General features: G+C 33.8%; 1 protein-coding gene across 1 annotated transcript; it reads left to right on the top strand.

The window, feature by feature from the left end:
* Positions 1-4,588: 4,588 nt before the first annotated feature.
* LOC125780133 (hippocampus abundant transcript 1 protein-like) lies at positions 4,589-9,958 on the top strand (the record flags this gene model as incomplete). The annotated part of the gene is given in 2 exon segments (XM_049461764.1): positions 4,589-5,042; positions 8,186-9,958. A coding segment is annotated over 1 exon segment (1,092 nt), but the record flags the coding sequence as incomplete, so codon positions are not given.
* Positions 9,959-11,820: the final 1,862 nt, after the last annotated feature.

Below are 11,820 nucleotides of genomic sequence, written 5' to 3'. Positions count from 1 at the left end.
TCTGACTTCAAGGCGATGTGTTATTTATTGCATTCATAAAGGAATTGCACCGCGGCCATTCGATCGGTTAGCAAATTGCTGAATCCTATAATCTAATAAAGGCTGATAACGAACTAATTGTTTCCATTTGTATTAGGGGCTCTCGTGCTCGCGCCGCGATATGTGGATCTGTGCCCACTGTGTTTACATAAATCTGTTTCCATTAAAATTCAATTGGTGCAAATAGTGTCCCACAGGCAGAACTGTTTCAAAAGGATTTTTCCTAAAAGCAGTGCAAATTAACAAAACGGGCAATATTGGTGCAGCTGCCGAGAAAATTTAACATCTAAGAAAAGAAATTTATAAAAACACTTGCTTGCCTCCATGTTGGATAGTACCATAATTTTCTTCAGGAAACGAACAAATAAATAAATAAAATATTGAAACTGCTATAATCTGTGGCTAAATCGACAAAATGCCTAAGATTTATATTAAAAAACCACTCGGTGGCATGGTGATACGTAATCGGAACGCCATAAAGGACGTAGTCATTACCGTAAGTAAAATTAAAATTTATATACAATATTTTAAATTAGTTATATTTCTTGTACACGTTTTTCCCCAAATCATGTTCCCAAGATAATACTTCAATACGTGATAATGCCGATGATTCACACCAAGTGCACGATATCGCTATCTAAATAGCTTTTGCGGAGTATAGGACTTATATGCTACAATTATTTAAAATAATACGTTTGCCACCATGAATAAACTGCTCCCAGTCAGCAACCCGCTAATTCCACCCACATGAATTGTTTTGAGCACTCATATTTGAGTATTAGTGCTGGGCGGTGCTGATGTCGCCTCAATTTAATGTTTTTTGTGTCTGTACATACATATGCATATAAGCTATAAGTATGACTCGTACCTACAAACAAATGTATTACGTATTTATGCACATTTTTAAAGAGCTACTCATGTGCCTATTTTATTTATTTATTTCTTAGGTTTATTCTCTTTTAGAAATCCACTAAATTTCTGCCTGCTTTTGATGTGGTTTCGCCTGGTTTAAATTGCTTGTACCTCGGCTCTTGATTATCGTTAGTTACTTTAGGATAAAACATTTTTATAAGGCTTAATTTGATTGTCGTACTAAAAATAGCCGGTTCAAAGCAGTTGAATAACTGAAGTAGACATTTATTTATTAAGGTACATATGTATGTTTGCGTCCTCATATATGCATTAATACATGAGCATTTGTTTGGACATGCAAACCTTGTACAGATACTTAAACGTACACTCAAATTAGTTTAAATAATGATGCAAGTAATTCAATGTATACCGTTATTTTACAACAATTTTCTCAGAGAACACACCTGTTATATTAGCTAAGTTTGTATTTGTTGTGTTGTTTTCATTTTTTTATCGACTAAAATTTGCACACAAATAGTTTGTGCTCAAATCATATACATATGTATGAATGTATATTATAGTTATCTTTTGTGTGAGTCCACTGTATTTACTGTGACGACAGCTAATTGGACACGTCATGTGCTAATATTTTTGGGCCATTCCAAAATAATTTCCGACGCACAATTTGAAATACATATGATAACATTTTACTAATTATCGGCAGGTTATCGTATATATCGCTCGTATGTATGTATGTGCCTAAGATTACTAAAAGTTAGAATTCACTTCAAGCAATTTAAAAATAATTGTTTTATTGATTCGTTGTCACATTGTTTATGAATAACGGAAAAGGTTTTTTGATATTTTATCGTTTATCAGATGAACATACAAGTATGTATGTACATACATACTTATGTATATAAATACAAACATTCACGCACATATGATATTATATACTTACATACATACATTGATTTTCCCATTCAGAAATATATACATATGTATTTTTATTTCTAAAAAGAGTATGAAATACATTTGACTACGTATCGCTATAAAAACGAAGTTTTATTTATTGTACTTACGACCGAGGACGTATCGAATTGATTGTTCGCCAATGCGTATGTCAAAAAAAAATTAGCAATAAACACTACATAGACAAGTGTACGTGTTAATTATAAAAAAAAGGTAAAATGAAATGTTTTATGGTCTAAAGAACAGCAAAGATCCGGGGTGCAAATAGTGGAACAACAATTTGAATGAAAAACTTTTTTGGGTTTCAAATATCAGATTAAAAAAATTATTCCCAAAAACCGAAATAAAAAAAAATGTATTTCGAAGTTAATCTTTACAAATTTTTTAAAAAAATATTGTTTTAGAATTTATATTGAGTACCTACTTCGAGATCTACCATTTAGAACTAAAGCTCGCACTTGTATAGCTTCGTTCTGGATACTGTAGTAGGTTAAACTTTTACGTTTCCAGAATCGACCCCGAAATATCAAATACATACATACATATGTATATGTTCAGTATGCGATGAGTCTCCGATTGACTCTAACCACTTCTTTGCATGCCCTCTACTTATCTAACACCCTTCTGCCTATGGTTCGATCCCGTCCAAACAGCACGTTTACTGGGCGTACCGTTGGATGACCGCGATGACAACTTATCTGAACCTTACCACTCAAACCGGGTTTAGATAGCCGTTACAACAACAAGAGGGCTCGCACAGCGCCACAATTTTATATTCTCTAAATCAGTGGTCGGCAAACTTACACTGTATGCATATACATACATACATACATATGTACATATACTATTTGTCGCTGATGCACTGTGCGCATAGCCAAAGCAAGCGTGGTCGAATTATGTCATATGCATTTATTATAGCCGCGCTGAGCTACATTTTCATCGCTTTGCCACCCAAAAGGTCAGGATAAGCGCTACAACAAAAACAACAACAACTTTTATTGTGGTTTCACTTGAAAATTTATTTTGTGACTAGATTTCTTATTATATAATTACTCAGTCATCAATTCTGGAGAATTTTATTTTGTTTTCGAATTACTGACCAATTGTCCAATTGTTTTTAAAAACAAAAAATCAGGCCAATGTCACGAATTGCTTGGAATTCGTTTGAAAAGAAAGAAAGAAAAGCATGTTCCATTACTTCGGGAATCAACATGAATATTTCACAAAGTAAAAATTAAAATAATGCAAATAACTGTATGCAGCCCAAATCCAATGAAATATTGCAATGTTTATGAAATTCTGTTATGTACACATATACTCACAAATGTATATATTTAGTTACATACATATGTATATTCTTCAAGATTGCATTTCAAGCATATTCCATACACATAGTTGTAGTTGTACATAAATACTGCAAATATACGGCGAATGCACATTCCACACACTTGAAATCATAAATAAAAAGTTTCAGTTCTCCCATGTTTTTATTGCATCATTTGAGAGCAGATTGGTTTCCCAGAACAGACTGTGGGCGAATAAGAAAAGCTGCAAATGTGAATGAAAACGTATTGGTATACCACGTGATTGCGTAAAGCTTGTTGCTCTTCTCTGCAACTCTTATGCGCGCGCTCTCTCTCTATGTTTGGTTCATTTCCGCTCATTTCCCATTTTTCCTCATAAATTTACACAATAGTGTTTGGGAAAAGAGCTTTTTCTTTCTTGTTGATAACAAACATATGAAAACTCTACATATGTACATACAAACACTATTATATATGTATGTATAAACATGGAAATTATGGAAGCTACTGTCTTCTTGGGAAACTTTAGAATGTAACGTTTGTAGTTGTTGTGACTTTTGTTGTTATTGAGAATGAAAGTAAAATGTTGTTGGTAAGCACGCAATCAAATAAGCATACAATGCGTCCAGAGCTTTGGAAATGAGCCAGCCGGAATTTAAGCTGCATTTTGGAAATGTGAATATTTTGTAGTCTTAATTTTAGACAGTTATTAGCATTGATTAGCGTAAAAGATAACAAATTGTACTGAAATATGAAATATTTATAATTATGTTTCTGCGCCTAAATGTAGGCAATATTTTTATACTCTGAACAGGGTATTTTAAGTTTGTCACTCAGAGGGAAACGTCGGAGACCCTATAAAAAATATATGTATACATACATATATGTAAATGATAAGCGTGACGAGCCGTCCGTCCTTGTGCCTTTTTGAGATATCACTCTGAAAATTTGCACACGTAGTCTTCACCTCAAAAAGTTGGCCATTTTTCGGAACCGCCACTATCGGGCCTCATACAAACTGTATGATCAGAGTCAAATTCTAGTATGGAAACTTTTTTATTTGTGAAGGGTATTCTAAATTTTTCTAATTAATAATACTCAAATAGCTTCTGGAATATAAAATGCTTTATAAAATAATTGTAATTTTATGTATATTAATTTTATTTCATTATTCATTTTTTCAATTATTTTATATATGTACAAACATATGTGTGTATGTATGTACATATGTAAAAAAAAATTAAATTATTTTTAATTTAATTAAATTTTAATAAAATTTTTTATTATGTACTACTTTAATTATTTTTTAGAAATATTTCCTTAATTTTTTTACGTTTAATTTGTGTATATACATTCATACATACATACTTACAATTGTACGTATATTAACGTTATATATTATTAAATATGCTTACTATGCATCGCTTCAATACACGATTCTGAAAAATTTCGTTGCATTCTTTGGTCGCAAATTTGGCCCTGGGCCAATGCAGCAAACTTTTGCCAATTATATACATATGTATGTAGGTATGTGTATAAAAAACATCGAAAGCTCGGTGGAAAGCAAAAGTTTCGCCGTTCATACGTTTTTCCCACTCGTTTGTGTGCAAAATGAAACGTGTGCATACGCGAACGGTCGTGAAAACTCGGCTTCCTTTTATATACATTTTTATTTTAGTTATTACTAAAAAATTCTACAATTTCTACAAATTTTAAAGAAAATAGTGCAAACAAACTAAAACATTTTTAAATTAATTGTGCAATGTCAATAATATTTTGCCTAAATTTAATGCAAAACAAAAACTGTTAAACGCAGAAATTTTGTTGTAGTGCAAGTTTGCCTCAATGTCACTAGAGAACAACAAAACAACAAATGTGATACAACAAATAATTATAAAGAAGTGTTCGAAACGTGTCATCAATCAATATTTAATGGCTAAACCTTAATGAAAAGTGTTTATTTATAACTGTAATATGAGTAGACATACATACATACAAGTATGTGTTAATAAATCAAAGCGAGTTAATGTCCAGTTTTCCAAACATCAAAAACGAAAGTGTTATTTAATGCTAATGTACATACACACATACATATGTATGTATGTATGCATGGTGAACGGAGAGTTCACAGAACGAAGTGTCCTATCGATTTTCTAAGGCCCTACTATTATAAAGCAATGAAGTGGCAATAAAGTAATAAAGCAAATTACAGAAGCAGGAAAAAAATGTCATCTTCATACACCGTGTTCTCTTGCTGATTAGTGCTGTAAAATTCCATGCCATACTTAGCATATGTGCACGCTCATAAGCCTAAACATACAAAACTACTTGCATATATGCATAAATACATACACTTACATACATACATGTTTGTCAGCTATGCGACAATTTTGTTGTTGCATCTCTTTTGTGCGTTGACTTTGCTAATTTTTCGCTATTGCCAACTGGGTTTGGCCGTTCTGACTTTTTTGCTTTTGTATATTTTCACCATGCTGTAATTCGAGAATGCCCAAACAAAGGAATTTTTTTATGCGTAAACAGAATGAGTTTGAGTTTGCAACAAGCCAATAAGCGAGTTACAGAAAGTCAGCTGTCGTGACACTGGAAACAATTGCACACGCAAGCCAATACATAATAGCATATACATACATACATATGTGTACTATGTATTCAGCATGTACTCTATTATGCCTATTGTATGGCAGAAAAGTACAAATAAATAAATGAAAATTTGCAAATAAACACATACATATGTATGTATATCTATATGTGTGCGTATTGAACGCAAACATTTGCTTGTGCGAATGTGACATCACGCCTCCTAGCGCAGCTAATCAAAAACGGTGCAACGCGGCGTATACGTAATTTATTGCCAACACTTGCGTTCAATGTGTAATTCGCACTGTTTACACATAAGTTAACAAAAGTTGTGTTAACCAAATAATAAACGTTAAAAGTTTGAAGCTTCATACAAATATACATACATACTTTGACTTATAAATAGAACTTAAAAAATTGAAAAATATGAACTACAGTGCTATCTGTTATTTATCTAGTAAATGCAAATTTCTGTTTGCTTTCCGTCAGCTATTTCCAACTTTTACTGCCTTAGTTGTAATGGAAAAAGTCAATAATGATAAAGTACGCGAAAAAATAATTGCCAAGTAAAACTATGTTTGTCTATCTAATTAAGCGTCTATGGTTAGCTAATACAGGGGTCGCTAAGGCTGCGCTTTGCTGGCGGTTCCAACGCTGAACGCTTTAGCGGCGTAATATACATATGTGTCACATCTAGATTCTGTTACGTCTTTTTCATTAGTTGTACTTGCTTTAGAACGATCAACCATAACCTCACTCCTATGTTTTTTTCCCGAAAAAATTTATAATAATGGCCCAGGCAATGGAGCTTTTGCAGCACTTTACGAAAGCGATACGGTATTTAAATAGCCAGATTTCTGTCAGAGAAACAGTCTTATGCAAAAAAACCTTCCAAAATATAAATCAAATATAATTCATTGATAGACTAAACTTTCAAAAAAAAATTATTATCTCAGTTATATCCACTGGGGTAGTATTCGAAAAGCTTCTAAGTAAGGCTTACCGCAGCGTACTTACTCCTGACATCTTAGTTTCGAAAACCAGTTATGGTAGAATCATTGTTATTTGACAAGAGATCTTCACGAAGTTTGGCAAAGATGTTTTTACAAGCCAACGTTACAATTTTTGAACAAATTGTTCAGATCGGACCATTATAGCATATACATATCTCTCATACAAATACTCCGCTCAAATTCAAGGTCTTGTATGGAAAACTTTTTTATTTGACAAGAAATTTTTACAAAATTTGGTATGTACATTTGTACAGGGCAACACTATAATCTCCGAACAAACTGTTCAGATCGGGTCACTATAGTATGTAGCTGCCATACAAACTCATCTATCAAAATCAAGTCTTCGTATAGAAAACTTTTTAATTTGACAAGAAATCTTCACGGAGGATGAATCTGTTCAGATCGGACCACTATACCCTTACAAACTCACCGATAAAAATCAAGTCTTTGTATGGAAAACATGAGGTCTGAAACTGAATTGATTGTGTTTTCTTTTTTTTTTTTTGTTTTTGCTTTTAACAATTTTTTAGTTCCAGCACCCTTTACAGCCAAATGATAACTACTTTAGTCACATCACAACACTAGAGAAATAACCTACATATATATCTGACACCCCATATACAGTTTTTGACATAACTTCATCGTTATTATTCTCTTATTTTTACAATAAAATATAGAAATAGCAAAAAATACGGGAAAACACATAAACGTTGTTCCAAGACAAATCAAAAGTGTATGAAAATTTCTTGTGAAATTTGACAATTAAAAAATAAAAAAATAAAGAATAAAACAAGCGCATTGTTGGATGAAATATTCAAAGTAAAACTAATAAATAAAGCAAAAGTGTCTTGAGATTTCGCCAATTTGTTCATACTCAGCAGCAATTGCGCTCATTGAAATGTAACAAACGCTTATTAAGTCCGCAAAAGTCTCGAAAGAGAGATCAACAACATGTGAAAACGCTGGCGGCTGACAGATCCGCTGACAGACCGGTGCGTAAACAGACAACTCCGAAGATAACAGTTGTAAACAAGTCAAAAACTAACACAACATCTGTATGATAAAACAGCAAGGCACAGAGCTCTGGCCGCGAATCTGACTGATTGCAGTTCCAAACGGTTCGCGGCGACAGTGAAACGATGCTTTGTTACGCGCGTGCAGTCATTGAAGTGAATTGGTGAAAACACGTTTCGAACGCTTCATTTAAAAATATATAATACTAATTTTATCAATTGTGTGCTGCCCTTGCTCTTACTCCTCCCACTACCACACTTAGTGCGCTGACGCATTCATATAATGAAACGAGCGTACCCACACTTATATGTATACTTATGTGCGTGTGTTTGTGTGGATCGGTATTGTTATATGAATGAGTGCTCAATAAAAGTTTATAATTCCAATCAAAAGTGCTTAATTAAATACGGCAAACAGTTAAATATTTATCATTAGAACCATAGTGATCGCTTATACATACCTACACACATACATACATACATGCATATGTGCCCATGTCTGCTGAAGAAATCATGCTGTGATTATAAATGCAAAAACCAAAGCAAATTAACCGCAACTATTTAGTCAAATCGAGCGCATAATTGAGTGAATAAGAAGAAGAAGAATAAGAATAGAAGAAGCATAGTCCGTTTGAAAGAGTGTGATACGCCAAGCGAAATTGTGTGCAATTAGATTGTGAATTCCAAATGCCTTAATGGTGTGAGCATTGAACAAACATTAAGTACAACAGCTTTATCAATACAACAAAACATACACATCACCTACAACAACACAACCACAACAACTACTACTGCTTAAAACAAAAACGAGAGTAAAATAAATAATTTATAGAAAAAATCGTTAATACAATAAATTAGTTGTCGAGAAAATCGATAACAAAATAAAAAATATATTGACAAATATATAGAATTCATAATTTAATATAACGGAAAAATAAAAAAATAAAAATTAATTTATCGAAAAAATCGATACCAAAGAAAAATATAATCGAAAAAGTTATCGAAGAAAAATTATCGATTACTTGCAAATGTTTAACATTTGCCACACGAGTAAGTTGAAAAACTTTGCGCCGTCATGAGCATTGATGTCACAGCGTCTCATGATGTCGCCGAAACTTCCAACACAGACGATCCAGTCTCCAGCTGTGAGATCACAGAGGCCGATACGACCAGTTTTGAAATTGACGAAAGTGAGGATGAGGCCACCATTACCGACCAGCTGGTCGATGATGTGGCCACCGCCCCGCCACTAAATGTCGCCAATGCGATCGCACCGTTGTACAACAATGGCGAGCGCAAAAATAGCAACGTTGGCCGCAGCAGAAGCAAAAGCCGTAGCAGCAGTCACAGTCGCAGTAGCAGTAATAGCAGTAGCACTCGCAGCAACAGCAGCACCTACAGTATCAGCAATATACCAAGGGATGCCAATGCGAATGTAGCAAGTGATCTCAACAAAAATGAATTTATAGCCGTTGTTACTATAAATACGCTTAATCCACTAACGACCAGCAATCTTGCCGACGAACAAACAACCGTTGTTGTTGAACAACAACAACCCCGTGCGCAACAACAACCAGAACGCACTAAGAATACGCCAGCGATTTTCGCCAGCGCCGACACGGAGGATAATAGTGGTTCAAAGACATCCACTGCCTCGCACACCACTTCATCGACGCCCACAACGGCAGATGTCGCTAATGTCGTGATGGATGCTTCTGCTTTTAATTTATTGAAGAAAAATGCCGCGCTTGCTCTGCCAGCGACTCAAGCACAGTTACAAATGATGGTCGCTTCGGCGGCAGTTACTGCACAACAACAACAACAACAGTTTTTAATAGAGTCAAACAATGCAACTTCCATATCCGAGGACAATATATCGTTTTCCATAGCAACAACTACAACAACAACTATCACTGATTTAGACACAGACAATATTTGCACCGTTAGTCCAGATGCTAAGCTAATGCTGACCAAACGTGCACTACTACAAAATCAATTAGCTAATTTAAGTCAAAATCAATCGCCTTCGGCGAGCGCAGCTAATGATCCAACAACAACACTGTCATATGTAACGAGCGGCAATGATATGCCACTTCCGCCGGTGGTAACGGTGAAAACGCAATGGCGCTGGGTGAATTGGACGCGTTGGCTCTGCTTGCACTTTAAGGTGAGATTGAAGAGCGTGGACCTGATCACTATTTGTGTGTGATATTGGGTAAAATACCAAACAACTGCATTTGAGGCGAAAAATGGCACTTTGTTGCAATTACCATTTTTAATTTAGTTTCTGCTAAAATTCTTAAATACATCTTCAGGTCTTCAAATGTACCAAGACTTTTCAGAAGTGTCGTTGCCATGTTTTTTGCGATCTTAGAATTAGATTGCAATCATGGAATTTTAAATTTGATGGATTGTATTCTCAATGTCTAGTTAGCAGCCATATTTCAGTTAAGTTCTGGTTGACTTAACTGACAGATGGCTGTTAAACACATATTGAGAAAACGGCTCTAATAAATTTCGTTTCATGACAACAGCTGATATTATTGAATTTTTTCACAGCCAACTTCACACTTAACCGCTTCGCCATTATACATTTGAACAGCTGATAGAAGTAACAAGGCTTGTTTGTAAAAACTGTTCTTATATTTTGGGGAATAGTTTTTATTTGGTGGCCTATCGAAGATGTTTTACTCCCAAAAGGGTAAAAATTCAGTTCAAGAAGGTTTGTTTATCGAACGCCACTGCCACAAATGGTTTGAAAAATTTCGTTTCGGCAATTTCGATAATGAGGATGCACCACCTTCTGGAAGAACCAAAAAAGTTGTGATCTGGGAAAACAGTATTCATTGTAGGGTGAATTTATTGATCTATTTAGGCATCAGCTAACTTTAAGTCATGGTTAACGTAGTTTCCATCAGCCATCTCTTTATTGTCTTAAATATTCATAATAAAGCCAGTTCAGTCAGACATACAAAGATCAGTTAGATATTCATTAAATGGGGGAAAGGGATAAACAAAAATATCAATACATAATTACGCTATGGCAAATTACTGAAAGAGTTCTCGTGAATACTTGCCATATAATTAGGTCACATAAACTGTGGGAATCTTAAGTCTAAAGTATCATTTCCATCAACGAGTATAACTTTCTGAAAATATTCCATAGAAAGTCGTCGCAATTTTAATGTTTTTAACAACACCGTTAAATGAAAGGGGAGATATGGGATTGTCTTTGTTGTTGTAGCGCCACAAAACTTTCCAAAGTAATGTAAATGTCAAGGAATTCTACAGAGGTGACAGTTCTTGGTGGGATTTACATATGTATGTTTTTAATTCCTCAATTACATGTTTTCCTTATCGTTTTTTATAAAATAAATTTTTGACTTTTTAGTCATATATGGACATGCGAGTATATGTACATATAATAAAACGAAAAAAAAATAATTCCTTCTTATATAACTGTTTAAATATGATCGCCGTTGTAATGTGGCATTACAATGATCAGTATTCAGATAAGATAAGCTTCTCAAATAAAGAGTGTGTGTCTGGGCACTTATGTTACGTTATTTTACTATGTTTATATATTTTATGCACTAAGTAGAATATACTTCAATTAGTTTAATAAACTGTTAGATATTTATGGTACTTATACAATTTTGAAATAGTTCTGAAATCGGTTTCGCTCCGACTTAGTTTGAAATGCAAAATATGTATATTTTTAGCGAAAACATATGTATGTTTGACTATGATATCTTGGCATGAACGATTTGTGTTCTTCATGATGTGAGCAAAATGTTTGCATAATTTAAAATATGCAAATAAAGTAAATAACTGATTAATTTTAAAAGGAAATGTCATGCTAAATGTATTTTTATATGGAGCTTAGTCATTTTTCAAAGAAATCTTTGAAGTTTAGTAAATAAGTATCTTAGAGGAAAGAGAAAAAACGCTAACTTCGACTGCACCGAAGCAGTAACACCCTTTACAGCAGCATTTCTTGTAGAACAAAAAGCTATACAAATATATTTA

The sequence above is a fragment of the Bactrocera dorsalis genome, unplaced genomic scaffold (assembly GCF_023373825.1).
Source record: "Bactrocera dorsalis isolate Fly_Bdor unplaced genomic scaffold, ASM2337382v1 BdCtg109, whole genome shotgun sequence".
Classification (NCBI taxonomy): Eukaryota; Metazoa; Arthropoda; class Insecta; order Diptera; family Tephritidae; genus Bactrocera; species Bactrocera dorsalis.
This window is presented reverse-complemented; position numbering and strand designations above follow the sequence as displayed.